Here is a 16721-nt window from a genome sequence, read left to right on the forward strand (position 1 = left end):
GGTTGGCAGGCTGTTACTTGTGGATCAGTGCTGGGGGCTCACAATCTATATTAATAACTTAGATGAAGGGACTGGATGTAATGCATCCATGTTTACTGACAATGGAAAGTTAGGTGCGAAAGTAAACCGTGAAGAGGCCGCAAGAGTCTTGAGTGGGCAAGAGGGAGATGGGATATATTAGTGAAATATGAGATGATTTACTTTGGTCGTAAGAATAGAAAAAACTGAATACCATTTAAATGGCGAGAAGCTATTAAAAATTAATGTTCAAAGAGATTTGGGGGCCCTAGTACAAGAGTCACTGAACGTCAATATGCCAGTACAGCAAGCAATTCAAAAGGCAAATGACATGTCAGCCTTTATTGCAAGAGGTTGGAGTACAAGAGTAAGGAACACTTACTACAATTTTACTGGGTGAGACGACACCTGGAGTACAATGCATAGCTGTGGTCCTTGTACCTAAGGAAGGATCTAGTTGTCTTAGAGGAGACATAACAAAGATTCACTAAGTTGAATCCTGAAATGAGAGGATTGTTCTATGAGCAGAGATTCAGTAGAACGAGATTATACTCTCTGCAGTTCAGAAGATTAAGGGGTGATAACATTGGAACACATACATTTTTGAGAGAGCTTGACAGAATAGATTCTGGGAGTCTGTTCCTCTGGTTAGAGGGTCCAGAACTAGGGATAAAAGTGCAGAATAAGATGATGCTTATTTAGGATTAAAATTCTGAGATACTTTGTCACCCAGAGACTTGTGAATCTTTGGAGTTCTCTGCCCCAGAAGGCAGTGGGTCCTTAATAGTGGAGTATGTGCAAGGCTGAGATTAATGGGTTTTTGGGCTGTAAATGCCTTAAGGGGTAATCAGATGAGGTTGCAAGTGGGGCCTTGCTTAAAGTCATTGAGAAGTTTCTTTATTGCGTCAATAGCTTCCGTGATGTTGTAAGACTCATCTGTAACATGGGTCATACAGTTATCCCCCATGATGGTACATACACCTCCTTGCTGGGCTAGTTGATAGTCTACTGCATAACAGGTTTGCTTGGTGTTCAATCTCAACTCAGACAACTCCCGGTTAATGGCCTCTAATCCCCTTTTGAGTATTATCGCCCAGGATGGTCAGGCCGCAAATAAGATGATTCCTATTTTTCACACTGATCACCCCCACCCATCCTCCCAACGATAGGGAACTAAGGAGCCCGTAGCCGAGTGATGAGCGTAAAGTAACAAGATCTCTCCAATCAGCGCAGAATTCCGTGCCAATTGCCCCAGTCACTATTCTCCTACGGATATGACCCGCTTGAGGGCATGGGATGGTAAGCGGCCCTATTGCTCCCACCGCGAAAAGGATTGGGAGGGTAGGTGTCGCCGTGGTGAATGTACCATTGAGGAGGAACATAAATCTCTCCTGTACAAGGCCTGTAAAGACTTAGCCAGCGGGTAACACACAGACTGCTTTCCGTACAATCGTATATGAGTTTTATAAAAAGATTGTCTTCCAACCCCATCACCCTTACACCCGTGACAATACATATTAACGCAACTACATTCCTTAGAAGACTGGGGAGGCACATCATCTTGCTTCCCGTCCTTATCTCTATTCAGTTCCTTAGCTTATCCCTCAGCCAAGCAACGAGCACAATACAAGGATCCCGATAGATACAAATTACAGAATCATAAATTGAACGATCTGGAAGATAAATACAAAAGCAAGCATCAGTTCATCATCCATTATTTTGTAGCTTGGTTATCTGATTTAGACTTACGCAACCGCGTCCAACTTTTCATTTGCGCATAGCCGCTTTGAATGAGTTAAGTCCAATGAGGTTGTCTTTTCCTCATATAATTTTAATTGTGTCCAATGTTTCCACACTCCTTTTCCCCTTATGTCCAGGCAGGCACAGGTGTCTCCACTAATTATAATCTCGTAAGGCCCGCTCCATTTTGGGGTGAACCCTGGTTTACTGGGCAGGGTTTTTACCATGACCTTACTACCCACCGGGGGAATGTAAGCCGCCATCGCGAGCTCTTGTGCCCCCTCCTTACTTTCCTGATTGTCACGAACATTCTTTCGCATCATTTTGATTATGTACTCATCTCCAGAATGTACCGTTTTAATCTATCTTTTCGGGGTCCCACATCGGCCCTGCCTGTTATGATGCCTTCTGATAATTGCATCGCTCTTCCTGTCATTAGTTCATAAGGGGTTAAGCCTGTGGGTCGGTTTCCCGTGGCCCGCAGTTTCATTAAGATAATAGGCAATACTTCGGTCCAGGTTTTTCCAGATGTCTGTATTGCCTTTGCTCACGCATTTTTAAGAGTTTGATTAATCCGTTCCACCATTCCCAAGCTTTGGGGATGGTAGGGAATGTGGAATTTCTGCTTCATTCCCATTAATCGGCATACCGTTTTTATAACACTTCCAGTAAAATGGGTACCCTCGTCTGAGTCTATTTGAATAGGCACTCCCCATCGGGGAATTACTTCTTCAGCTAAGACTCTGGCGACTGTCAAAGCCGTACAATTCCGCGTAGGGACAGCCTCTACCAATCGGGTGAATTGATCGATAATCACTAGGCAGTATGTTTTGCTATGTGATGGTGGCAGGGGACTTGTAAAATCTATCTGCAAGTGTTCCCATGGTCCCCGTGTTCTTTGTTGGTGTTCCATTCTGACTTTTATGGGTCTCCCCAGATTATGCTGGGCACAGGTGACGCACCAATGACAGTATTGTGCAACATCTCACCCCATTCCTTTCCACCACCACTCCCTTCCCAGGCTGCCTATCGTGGCTTCCCTACCTGAGTGTCCAAGCCCGAGGTGGAGCTCCAATAATGTATGTTGAATACATTTGGGGACCATTACCCAATTATCCTTTTGCCAAACTCTATAACTACCATTTTCTGCGCCTTGCTTTTCCCATGTACCTCTTTCTCTGTGGGGACTGTCATGGCGTTCTTTAATACTTATGTCTTTCTCCGTGTGGTCCACAAGGGTGATCGGTCTCATTCTGTTCTAATGCCTTTTGCGCCGTGAGGTCTGCAGCTTGATTGCTCTGGTGATTTATCCAGTCCAAGCTCTTCCGGTCCAGTTCCCTCTGATGTGCCTTAATTTTAATCACTGCTACCTGTTGGAGTTTGTTACTAGCCTCTAAGAGGGCTTCTATTCTCAACTGATGTTTTACAGGATTACCTCCTGTTGTAATAAATCCCCTCCTACCCCAAGCAGTCATGTAGGCATGTACGTCTCCAACAGCGTACCTACTGGGCGCGATTCTCCAAAATGGAGACTCAGTGTCGCGCCGTCGTGAACACCGTCACGTTTCACGATGGCGCAAAACGGGTGCGGAGACTACGGATTCTGGCCCCCACAGGGGGCTAGCACAGCGCTGGAGTGGTTCACACCACTCAAACCTCCCTACCCGACGCCAAATGGGCGCTGCGCAAACCCGCGCATGCGCAGTTGGGCCGCGCCAACTTGCGCATGGCCGGGGGACTTCTTCAACGCTCCGGCCCTGATGCAACATGGTGCGGAGATTCTGGGGCCGGAAGCGGAACAAAGTAGGCCTGGGGGGAGAGAGGCCAGCCCTCCAATCGGTGAGGCCCGATCATGGGCCAGACCCCCATCGGAGGCCACCCCCGGTGAAAGAGCGCTTTTCTCCGCCCCACAGGCCGTCCCCCGACCCTTCACACAGAGTTCCCGCCGGCAGCGACCGGGGTGGACGGCACCATGGGACTCTGTCGTTTCTGTATGGCCACTCGGCCCATCCGGGCCGGAGAATCGGCGGCTCAGCCGTGGACAGCGGCCCACGACCGGCGCCGCGCCAAACGCGCCGGCGCAAATGGCACCGATTCTCCGCACCTCTGAGAAACATACTCCGGCGGCGTGGCGCGGTTGCGGCGATTCTCCGCCCGGCGCGGGACTCGGAGAATCGCGCCCACTGTCTGTATAAATGTTTACTGTCTTGTTTTCTGATAACTCTACCGCTTTGGTGAGCGCCATTCCTTATACTGTGCAGCGGATAAGGCTTCCATTTTGTATTTTGGCTTCCATGCAGCTTGCCATGTTTGCTGAAACAGGCAGCTTCCAGATGGCTCCATTTAGTACAATAGTTACATTGTTTCTCAACCATCTTGCCCTTACATTCCTTCATGAAGTGCCCATTTTCCCACAATTATGGCATAACCCTTTCTTGGGAATCGCTCCGGACTCCCAGTTGGCCATGGCCGCCACCTTTTCCTGTTTTACCTTAACTCTGTCAGTGTCTTCGCCAGCGCACCCATCTACCCCACACACCCATTCCACTAAGTCATCATAGTTCCTGGCGGTCACTACCCCCAGATTAATGATGGCCTGATGTTTACTTGACAAGCCGTCCTTGAAGGCTTGTATGAATGCCGGGTCTGTTTCAACAGCATTGGCTTGGCCCAAACTTTCTTGATAAACAGTAAATAGCCGCTCCCCATATTCTTACGCTCCCTCGTATTTTCTTTATTTGGTGGTAGTGATCAAACTCTAGTTTGTGTGTGAATCACCTAAGACTCGTTGGATTTCCGCCTTAAAAAGGGTGAAAGCTGGCTGTTGGATGTCTATCTCATCTGTGAGAGGCACTGCATGGGTCCACGTCTCCCGCTAAACTCCTGGGCTGCAGCAACCGCAGGACCACCGGCCACAAGTCGCCACTTGTCCACTGACATGCTGCCTTACTAGTCTCTTAAGTGCAGTTGGTGACCCACCCAGAAGGCATTGAGTGCCATCCAAAAGTTTACATTCTGGCTTCGGGGCTGAACTTTTCCCAGTACGGTCACAATCTGTTGTCTTTCTCCCGGGGTGAATGGTTTGTAACTGACGGTCGGGTTTGCCAAGGTACCCCCTCGGCTCACGGGTGCCACATCGACCATCTCGTCAGTCTCCTCACTAAGAGGGGCAGTTGGTTCCATACTATCATATGGGGGGCAGGGAGTTGTGTCCGGACACGGACCCATTATTTGCCCCTCATACAATTTATACTTTAATTCCTTTATGATTTTTGTTTGATATTTCACTCGTCTCTACTTTTGTCTTCTGTTTTACCACCTTTACTTGTTCTATTAGTCCCGCCAATTGATGTACCAAAATCTTGTCTTCAGTTTGTTTTGTCAACCAATCTCTCTGGCGTTCCAAAGTATGTGATACGTCCCAGCCATCCTTCTGCATCTTTTTAATTAACGATTGTGGGTCTGACATATAAAAGTTTATGAGGGAGCCCTTTTAATTTATTTTGCAGTATTATTTACCTACCGTCCCTGTGTGATTGGAGAATGTTTATATCTAGACAGTCCCCCTATTCTTTCCTATTGAGAATACACGGACTTCTTATAGTGCTCACGGCAAGGTTCTCAGAGGTCCGGCAGCGTCCTCCTCCGTTCCCGGGAAGTTCCGGACATGTAACTCTTGCCTCCACGGGCGGGTTCCACAACACCCCCCCCCCCCCCCCCCCCCACCTTTGGCCCTCATACACCCTCCTCCAATGGAACCTCTTGGATGAAGGTAAAGCCTTCCGGTGTCAGTAAGTATGGAGTCTCCATTTATCCAAAGTTCAGCATTTTTTTCCTGTAAAATTTTATCAAATAAAAGCCCCCCGAACTTGTAAAAAAATAAAAATAAAATAAATGAATAAAATAAAAATAAAATGAATAAAGTCCCCCCGAACTTCTAAAAAAAAGGCTGTGACCGTATAAAAAAATGTGGCCAGACTGCGCATGCGTGCCTGATCATCGGTGCGTATGTGCATATTTTGCGCATGCGCATCGGTGATCGGGCACACATGTGCAGTGCGACCATATTTTTTTTACATGCTCGTGGCCATTTTGAAGTGCGCTTGCAGCCTGCGTTATTAAAGGATTGGCGTTATTAAAGGCAGGCTGTTGCGCGTGGATTTGCGCGATCGGGAGCACCGAGACTGACAGCTCCGCGATCCTCCCGCCCGGGACCCACCTGCGGGTCGCGCCCCCGACTTTGACAATGCCTGTTCTAGATGGTACACGCTACAGCCACAGTACGTCAGTAGTGGAAGGAGTGAATGTTTAAGAAGGTGAATTGGGTGTCAGTCAAGTGGGGCTGCTTTGTCCTGGATGGTGTTGAGTTCCTTGAGTGCACTCATCCAGGCAAGTGCAGAGTATTCCTTCAGACTCCTGACTTGTGCTTTGGAGATGGTGGACAGGCTTTGGTGGATCTGGAGTGAGTTACTCGCTGCAGAATTCTCAATTTCTGTCCATTTGTTTTGATCCACCTCATGGGTCTGTTGGCCTGCTACAATTCAGACATATATGCTCTGTATCTTGAATGCCCATGTGTGCCAATCCCAACATTCCACCTTGTATCTGAGCATCAGATTCCATGCCTTTAAACTTTGGTTTCTCTTTCACCCATGCAGTCCAAGCAGTTCCAGAAAATATTAGCTCTTGCAACTTGGGCCGTGGCTCCTGAATGTTGTTGTGAAGGTTTCAGCCTAACCCAGACCCAAGCCTAAGAAACCGCCTGCCTAATCACCTCCTCCCCGTCCCCATCTTACTAGGATCCAGGACAGCACTCTCTCTGAGGGGCTCAGGGAGCCTAAATGGTTCATTTCTGCCTGAGTTGTCACCTCAACTCTGGTTCCATGGCTTTGCAAGAGATGAATGCAATGGGGATGGTGGGAGGGACGGGGGGAGGGATTATTTTAAGTGAATTTATTTTGATGTAATCACAACTAAATAGTTACAAAAGACAATTACAAAGCGCAAAGGCCTGAACACATTTCAAAGTAACAAACTCAATCTCATAACACAACAGAAACAGTCGCGGGGCACAAGGCCTCATACAATACGACCGTTTCAGAGCCAAGAAACCACAAGGCACAAAGGCCTAGATACATGTTTTAACAGTAACGTGCCAAATATAGAAACAATCACAGGGCACAAAGGCCTCAATACACCTTTAAAATTCACAGATTAAAGTCAATCACAAGGCACAGAGGCATAGCATAACGTGACTATGATAAGACAAAAGGAAACAATGACAATACAATAACAACAAAAGTTGATCAACATTTAAATGAAGCACAGTGAAACAGAACAAGAGCGAATCGAAGGAAAACTCGACTAAATGCAAACAGCTGCTCATGTTCGTGCTCAGCACCCTCTGTCCGTCACCCCCCCCCCCCCCCCCCCTCAAAATGGGGCCGAGCCAAGAAGCCGCAAGGCACAAAGGCCTAGATATATTACAAAATTACAAACTCCCAATCATATAAACAGTCGCGGGGCACAAGGCCCCGATTATTTTAAGTGAAAGTGAAAGAAAAAAGTGTGCCTGCAGAAAAGGAAGAAAGTACGTTTCTTGTCGTGAAATGAGGGAAAGGTTTTTCTCAGAGTGTAAACGCAGATATAGCAGCAGTTTAGATTGTTATTGTCTCCTATAAGTGACAAGAAATTCAAAAAAGAAATAACTGTTGATTATGCGTTTAAGAATAATTGAACTGCGAGTGTCGGAGAAAGATAGACTAGCAGAGAAGCAGTAATAGTAAAGAGATTTTGGAGCAAAGCCGTGGAAGCTCTAATAATGACAGATAGACTGCCGGGTGCCGCTGTGAGTTGTATTTGTTGCAGGGGACATTCCTGTCTGATTACTGAACACCCCGCCAAAAGTGGCCTCAACCTTTGTCCGATTCGTGCATCAGGGAACCTCCCGTTTCATTGCCCCGCCCCCGCAACAATAATCTCGCCAGGTAGTGAAAGTAATATTCAACATCCTGCATAAATTAAACACAAGAGCCAGCTTGCAGATCCTTGCGTTCGGCACTCGGCTTGTTTCACGAGGATGGGTAACGCACACGAGAAACGAAATCAAGCATAAATGACAGAGAGAATGGAATTTCTTTCAATGAAGAGGAGAAACAAACAGTGAAGCAAATCTTAAAAGAGAGAGAGAGAGGAATGAAAGTTGCAGTTTGCAGGACCAATTGTGCCTTCCATGTGGTTGTGAGACAGTGGCTGTGTCACACCAGTTGCAGCTCCCAGTGAGTGAGTGGACGATGGTCCAGTGCAGCTCCAAATGCCTCTGAGAGTCCATGGGGCTTGGTGGAGGTGCTGTGCCCGCTCTTTGTGGGTGAGAGCCCACACTGGTTCCCAGTGCAGTGCCAGTTTCCGGCTGCACTTCCCTGTGTGTGTGAGTGAGTGTAAGAACATAAGAACTAGGAGCAGGAGTAGACAATTCAGCCCCTCGAGCCCGCCCGTCATTCAATACGGTCATGGCTGATCTCATCTCGACCTCAACTCCACTCCTGCCCATTCTCCATAACCCTTCAACCTATTACTAATTAAAAATCTGCCTATCTCCTCCTTAAATTTACTTAATGCCATTACACTCTGGGGTAGTGAATTTCACAGATTCACGACCCTTTGAGAGAAGTACTTTCTCACCTCTGTTTTAAATCTGCTACCCCCTATCCTAAAACTATGACCTCTCATTCTAGATGGCCCCACAAGAGGAAATATCCATTTTACATCTAATTTGTCAATACCTTTTATCATCTTATTTCCTCAATTAGATCTCCCCTCATTCTTCGAAACTCGAGACAATATAGACCTAAACTGCCCAATCTCCCTTCATTAGACAAACCCCTGATCTCTGGAATCAATATAGTGCAGCTCCTTTGAACAACATTTAATGCAATTACATCCCTCCTCAAATAAGGAGACCAAGACTGTACACAGTATTCCAGGTGTGGTCTCACCAATGCCTTGTACAGCTGTAGCAACATTTCCCTACTTTTATATTCTATTCCTTCAGCCATAAATGCAAAAATTTAACTTGCCTTCCTTATTACGTGCTGTAACTGCAGACTAGATTTCTGTGATTCATGCACAAGGGCACCCAGATCCCTCAGTACAGAAGCGGCTCACCGGGGGGCAGGTATACCCCAGCCTTGCCCCACCCCCCTCCCAGTGAGCCACATGTGAAGTGAGAGCTTGGTGCTCTTTACGAGTTCCCAGTGAATGTCCACTGTTGTATCAGCCCCAGGTACAATTCCTCAGTGAGTGAGTTGCAGATGCAGTGTCAGCTCCAGCTCCTAGTGAGTGTGAGTAGCCAGTGCAGTTCGAGCTCCAGCTCTCAGTGAGTGCCGAATGCCACACTAGCTCACAGGGAGTACAAGTGAGCACACAGTGCAGGATCACCTCCCAGTGGGTGAGTACCCAGTGCAGGATCAACTCCCAGTGAGTGAGTGCCCAGTGCAGTATCGGCACCCAGTGAGTGCCCAGTGCAGTATCAGCTCCCAGTGAGAGTACCCAGTGCAGTATCAGCTCCCAGTGAGAGTACCCAGTGCAGTATCAGCTCCCAGTGAGAGCACACAGTGCAGTATCAGCTCCCAGTGAGAGTACCCAGTGCAGTATCAGCTCCCAGTGAGAGCACACAGTGCAGTATCAGCTCCCAGTGAGAGTACCCAGTGCAGTATCAGCTCCCAGTGAGAGTACACAGTGCAGTGTCGGCTCTCAGTGATAGTACCCAGTGCAGTATCAGCTCCCAGTGAGAGTGCACAGTTCAGTATCAGCTCCCAGTGAGAGTTACCAGTGCAGTATCAGCTCTCAGTGAGAGTACCCAGTGCTGTATCAGCTCTCAGTGAGAGTACCCAGTGCTGTATCAGCTCCCAGTGAGAGTAATCAGTACAGTATCAGCTCCCAGTGAGAGTACCCAGTGCAGTATCAGCTCCCAGTGAGATCACCCAGTGCTGTATCAGCTCCCAGTGAGAGTATACAGTGCAGTATCAGCTCCCAGTGAGAGCACACAGTGCAGTATCAGCTCCCAGTGAGAGTACCCAGTGCAGTATCAGCTCCCAGTGAGAGTACCCAGTGCAGTATCAGCTCCCAGTGAGAGTACACAGTGCAGTGTCGGCTCTCAGTGATAGTACCCAGTGCAGTATCAGCTCCCAGTGAGAGTGCACAGGTCAGTATCAGCTCCCAGTGAGAGTACCCAGTGCAGTATCAGCTCTCAGTGAGAGTACCCAGTGCTGTATCAGCTCCCAGTGAGAGTAATCAGTACAGTATCAGCTCCAAGTGAGAGTACCCAGTGTAGTATCAGCTCTCAGTGAGAGTACCCAGTGCAGTATTAGCTCCCAGTGAGATCACCCAGTGCTGTATCAGCTCCCAGTGAGAGTACACAGTGCAGTATCAGCTCCCAGTGAGAGCACACAGTGCAGTATCAGCTCCCAGTGAGAGTACCCAGTGCAGTATCAGCTCCCAGTGAGAGCACACAGTGCAGTATCAGCTAACAGTGAGAGTACCCAGTGCAGTATCAACTCCCAGTGAGAGTACCCAGTGCTGTATCAGCTCCCAGTGAGAGTACCCAGTGCAGTATCAGCTCCCAGTGAGGGTACCCAGTGCAGTATCAGCTCCCAGTGAGAGTAATCAGTGCTGTATCAGCTCCCAGTGAGAGTACACAGTGCAGTATCAGCTCCCAGTGAGAGTACCCAGTGCTGTATCAGCTCCCAGTGAGAGTACACAGTGCAGTATCAGCTCCCAGTGAGAGTACCCAGAGCAGTGTCAGCTCACAATGAGAGTACCCAGTGCAGTATCAGCTCCCAGTGAGAGTACCCAGTGCAGTATCAGCTCCCAATGAGAGTACCCAGTGCAGTATCAGCTCCCAGTGAGAATACCCAGTGCAGTATCAGCTCCCAGTGAGAGTACCCAGTGCAGTATCAGCTCCCAGTGAGAGCACACAGTGCAGTATCAGCTCCCAATGAGAGTACCCAGTGTAGTATCAGCTCCCAGTGAGTGAGTACCTAATGCAATATTAGCTCCAGTGAGTAGCCAGCACAGATTCAGCTCCAGCTCCCAGTGAGTGAGTACCCAGTGCCGGTGCTGCTCCATCCAGTGAGCGGCAGTGCAGAGTGAGTGAGTGATTCCCAGCTTGGTGCAGCTCCAGGTTGTTCCCCGAGCAGCAAAGAGCGGCAGTGCGGAGCGGAGCTGCCGGTGTCGCTCCCGCCCGCCTGGCTCTCCCGTCCCGTCCGCCCCCTCCCTCCGCTCGATGCTGTCTGCGCCCCACTGCTGCCGCCTCCGGAGTCGAGCTGAGCGGCTGGTGCCGCGCGGACGGTTCGGCCGAATCCCGGAGCTGCTGTAAACATGGCGACCGAGGGGCTGCTCCTCACCAACCACGAGCACCAGATCCGAGTGGGAGTGCTGACAGGTAAGAGCCGGGGCCGGGGAGGGAGGGAGAGGGGGAACCCGGGCTGTCAAAGCTCCCCACCCCCCGGCCCTCAACCCGGGATGGTGCTGCCCGCGCTAGGCCCCGCGCCGAGCCGCGGTCTTTCCTGTCGCCGCTTCCCGGCGGAGAGAGGTGGGGTGGGCGGTCTCAGTCCCCGGAGTCGCCGGCTCGGCGTTCAGGTCTCTCGGTCTGTGAAGGAAGAGGATGTCTGTGTACATGAGTGAGAGAGAGAGGGAGCCCCACTGGATACCGCCACTGGCTACCCCAGTGGAGGCAAACACTTGCCCGACTCTGTCTTTACCAGGAGGAGCCGGCAGAGCACAAGCCGGGCTCTCTCATTCAGAGGGGGCGATACAAAGGCCGGCCCTGGGCAAAACAGCCCTCCACAGCTGGCAAGGACTCTGCCATCCCCTGACACGCAGCGGCACTGTGCCCACTGACAGCGACACTGACAACCCGCCCGCCGGTATCAGCCGCTGCTGACTGGGGCCCTGGCATCAGCCCACTGGCAGAGACACTGATAACCCACTGCAGGAACATGGGCATTATCCAGAGAACCTGGTTTCATCCCACAGACTCTGGCATCAGCCCATTGCCTCCATCAACATCAGAACACCTAGAGAAAGTCATCACTTGAACAGTGCAGGTTTGAGCCAGATTCCTCCCCCCCCCCCCCCCCCCCCTTCCAACACATTCATTTTTGTTGACACTTTTATTGCCCAAAGACCTTTTTTGTGTCGAGTTAGTGGGGGAAGAGGGCATGTTTTTGAATAATCTGCACACTGGATTTCAGTATGAGGGTTGTCAATTTGCAACGTGCATTTCAATGAGGGGCAAGGACTGTGATTGTAATGTTGGGCATGAGTGATCTAGACGTTCGCTTTTGCATATGTATTTAAAGCTGCTCTTTCAACATCGACGTTCAATAAGCGCGCGCGTGTACATATATATATATATATGTGTGTGTGTGTATTTCTAATTATTTTTAAATTGGGAGCTTGTGGTTAGAATGGGGAGGCAGATTTTGGTGCGCTGTTCAGAGCTGTGGTGCTGAAGCATAAGTCAGGACGTGCTCGAGTGAGATTTATGCACAAACTTGGGGGGGGGGGGGTTGTGATGGATACAATCGAAACATATGTTTTATTTTATTTTTGCTGGTGTGTGCAGTCTCCCTCCCCTGTTCTGATATTACCGTCGGAAGAAGGGAGGGGGAAAGGAACCTCGTAAATGATGGACGTGTTTTAATCAAATTCACACCGGGAGCTTTGGCATTCCGTGCAGGTGAATGGCACCAGGGACAGACTGGAGCTGAGAGTAGCGGATTATACAGCACTCTTATTTCTTTGTTTCTTTGGGGGAGGGGGGTAAGTACGAAGTATTCCCCACCTTTCCCGTCTTGGAAGACGTGTTACACCTCACTCCTTCTTGACGACAAAGTACCTGTACCAGCAGAGATAGGAAGTAGAATGTAGCAGCCTTTACCTCAAAACACACGGGATGAAATTCAGTGTATTGCTCGTTTCGGCAGCAGATTTAAAAACAAAACTCATGGAAAGTGGTCAGCACTAACTGAGAGGTTCTGCATTTTAATAAACGAGCAGCAACTGGCCAGTGCACCCCCAGAATCTCAAAGCATCGCATGAGCTTCCCCGGCGAGATCAACAGCACAGCAACAGTGCACAGCATGGACCACGCCTGAGAGTGGAAATATTCACAGTGAATTCTACCCAACCACTTTTCTCAGACTTCTGAACTACCAATGCATGCATCTCAGTGAAACCTAAACACCCTTTCCATGGCACATGACACATGACTGACCTCATTAACACTACACCCTGTATGCTTCAACCGATGCCAATGCTTATGTAGTTACATTGTATATCTTGTGTTGCCCTATTATGTATTCTCATGTATTTTCTTGAATTTTGTTTAATTCCCTTTTCTTCCATGTACTGAATGATCTGTTGAGCTGCTTGCAGAAAAATACTTTTCACTATACCTCGGTACACGTGATAATAAACAAATCCAATCCAATTGTTCAGAAAGTAAGGCTAACCTGCTAATTATAAATTACCAGCAAATGTTTCTACATTCCAACCTCGCCTCACGTTTATAAACAACGTTCCTTCCTCTTGTTTTGCACTGAAATGTTTTCTTATTTGGAAGTTTGAATGAGTTGTTTTCAAAACCACAAGATGGGTCTTTCTGTTGATCACTGTGAGGAGGGGGAGGGGCTCTAACAAACCATATCATGACTGCGTCCCCCCAACACACACACGCGCGAAATTTGTTCTGAATGTTTCTTTTCGTGAGTCATGTTCGATATCTCCGGTTTTGAGCGCGGAATTAGACCCTCTTGTCGGAGAACAAACCCCACCCAGACAAACGTTGTCACCCAGTACAGCTTGAGGTGACTTGGCATCAGTGAGAGTCGCCACTCGGCAGGGTTTCGAGCTGGTCCACGGCTCCACTTTATTGCCAAGCAGGTGGACAATGCGCCGTTTATTTTCTTCAGTGTGTGTATTTTTTGTTTTGAAAATAAGGCTTTATGGCATTTAAGTGTCAACGTGTTGGCGGCTCGCATGAAATTAAATGTCTTTCAGTCGACGAGGCAGCGTTAACCTTTTAATTAAAAAAAAACTTTAATTTTGTTTTATGTGTGTGGCGGCCTGGAAATGTCGGTTCTTCACACCCAGAGAGGTGCGGCTTCTGAGTTGGGGCACAGGACGAGAGAAGTTTACTCGACACTTGTTTGTGCTGTTCCCGCAGTTCCCGAGTGTTTTGAAGAGGGTATCATTGACCCAAAGTGGTTACCTAGCATTGCCATATTACACAAGCGTGGGGGCACTGTATTGAAGCAACTCTCTCAACCTCTCTCCTTTAACATGCTCCTTAAAACCGACCTGTTTGGCCACACTTTGGGGTAACCTGCCCTTTGCCTATTCTGTGGCACCCTGCCTGAAAAAGCGCCTCTGGAGAGTATAATGCAACGTTTCAGGGGCTGTATTAAATGCACGTTATCGTTGAGTGAGCTGTAAGTCAACCACACCCAACGAATAAACAAAATAACCACGGTCGTGTTTACATAGCTCAGTCAGTTTACTGAAAGCGCTTTGGATCTGTTTGTGGGGTTTTTTTGTACACGAGTTAAGCCCTGATGCTAAGCTCCTCTGCACCTCAGCGCCAGAGAGCTGAATGTTAATTCAAGTTGTGAAATCTAATTTGATATGTGCAAGTTAAATGACGGTGGATCTGAAACCCTCCCACTGTGGGCAGTAACCACTGTGGTTGGTAACTCTCGAAAATCGCGCAGGACACTCAATTTTGGAACGAATGCGCCAAACGGGGCAAACGCACTACACTATTTTAATATATTAATGATATTAATATTAAACTATATTATAGTAAATTTACTTGGGGAAAGTTGCAAATAAATTACCATGGTTTGAGGAGCGTTTATCTGATTGAGTTTTGGCCTTGCAATAACCTGGGAATATTTATTCTCCAGGTTCCCAGGGCCAATGATCCAGGAGGTGAGGATAGGGGTTGAAGGAGTGGAGTTTGTTGTTGGGGTGTTGATCTTGAAGAGTGATTGATTCTGTACTGATCATATAACATTTGGATAATCCTGTAGGCTGTTCGAAGGTATTTTTGGAGGATCAGCTTAATACCGTTGATTTTTTTTGTTCTATTTTTGTGGTGGTGACACTCAAATGCTTAAGGGAGTTGCCGTAGTTACAGCTGACGCTTTCCTATAGTGGGAGTGAGCACACGCCCATTGATAAGTTGCTGGTGCCTTGCCCAGGAGTATTTATAGCTTCTTTCTCATTTCATCGTGCCTTGTTGCCTGGGTCAGGTCACTTGCACATGTTAGGTGTCACTGCACCTATTTAATCTACACTGAACATCTGCTTTTTTGGCGACCCGTTAATTATTTTGTTAAGGGTAATTTAATTACTTTGTTAAGGTAATTTCTCCTCTTTTCCACGTAATTGTTTGCGACTCACCCATCGGATTGTAGGGAACCTAATACCGCAACTGCAAGCACCCTGTGAATAGCAGATAGTGCTGCTTCTAGCCACAGCCTTATCGTTCAGTGACTCGCCGGGTCCACACCCACTGTCCAACATGAATGCAAGTTCAAGGGTTCGCCCAGCTCTCTCTCGTGGCCTTCACCTCGTCCAGGCTTCCCCTCTCGCTGCTTTTTGCCCTCATCACTCACCAGCCTATTCTCCTTACAGTCAAACTATTTACAGATACGGTGGCAGGCAACCTGGCTCCATTCTCACTGCCTGCTACGGGAAGGGGAAATAATTCTTTGCGGAGCATTGAAAGAAAAGGGATAGAGTCAGCAACGATGTGTGACAACAACAGTTTCAGCACAGATATCCCCTTCGCTCTCTAACAGGGGGAAAGGACCACAGGAATCGAGGGACCACTGCACAAGTGAACAACGATATTAAAAAGAAGGAAAACATATGAGAGAAAGGGGGCAAGTGGAATGTCGACAAATAGGAAGACCACAAAGCAGCCGTGTTCAGAAAATCTCTAACCCTTGGCAGAACTACTGAGTCACACCAGCTGCATCTGGGGAGAGCGCACAATCTGAATGAGTGAACTTCCCCCTATTCTTAAATATTCACTGTCCACAGAAAAATCTACTCGTAGACAACAGGACCCAGGTTGCCCTAGCACTCACTCCACTGCTCGCCAGCTCTGGCCAAAGGAACAAGAGAGACAACTGTAACGATGGTGAACAGAACAATATGGGAGGCATGGTAGATGGTGGCACGGTAGTTAGCACTGTTGCTTCACCACACCAGGGACCCAGGTTCGATTCTAGCTTGGGTCACTGTCTGCGTGGAGTTTGCATGTTCCCCCTGTGTCTGCATGGGTTTCCTCCAAGTGCTCCGGTTTCACCGACAAGTCCCGAAAGGCGTGCTGTTAGGTAATTTGGATATTCTGAATTCTACCTCTGTATACCAGAACAGGTGCCAGAGTGTGGCGACTAGGGGTTTTTCACAGTAACTTAATTGCAGTGTTAATGTAAGCCAACTTGTGATACTAATAAAGATTATTATAAACTAGCTCCTTCCCCATGGTCTCTGTCTGCTTTCATCTAATTTACTTGCACGTGTTTCACTGCCCAGGTTAGTCCGGAGCCGTATTTTCCTGTGCTCTAGTTGGTAGATTATTTTACAATCTGACCGCCCAATTTAATTTTTTTTACACATTCTGTTCGGATGAAGGCTCATCATCAATCTGAAATATTAGCTCTGTTCATCTATCCACTGGTGCTGTAAGACCTATTGAGTGTTTGTAGCATTTTCTGTTTTTATTTCAGATTTCCAGCATTGTAATATTTTGTGTCCTTGTTAAGTGTTTGACTCTTCCCTTCATACAAGTTATTTCCACACTTCATTCATATTACACACATTCTACCAAGGTATTCTTCATGATGCAATCCTGTTTCAATGAAGATGTACACTAGTTGTTAGTGAGA

The 16721-nt window shown here is 48.0% G+C and overlaps 1 protein-coding gene across 22 annotated transcripts in view; it reads left to right on the forward strand.

Annotated features, from left to right (window-relative positions):
• Window positions 1-10702: 10702 nt before the first annotated feature.
• Window positions 10703-16721, forward strand: part of LOC119957355 (gephyrin) — a 671364-nt gene continuing 665345 nt past the window's right edge. For 2 of the 22 annotated variants that reach the window (XM_038785313.1, XM_038785303.1), the window contains exon 1: window positions 10710-11200. In XM_038785313.1, the coding sequence (XP_038641241.1) occupies window positions 11137-11200 (64 nt within the window). In that variant the 5' untranslated portion in view covers window positions 10710-11136. Of the gene's footprint in view, window positions 11201-16721 lie in introns of all 22 variants that reach the window. The other 20 variants (XM_038785357.1, XM_038785329.1, XM_038785337.1 and 17 more) reach the window with 17 other exon arrangements.

Source organism: Scyliorhinus canicula, chromosome 2, assembly GCF_902713615.1.
Source record: "Scyliorhinus canicula chromosome 2, sScyCan1.1, whole genome shotgun sequence".
NCBI lineage: Eukaryota > Metazoa > Chordata > Chondrichthyes > Carcharhiniformes > Scyliorhinidae > Scyliorhinus > Scyliorhinus canicula.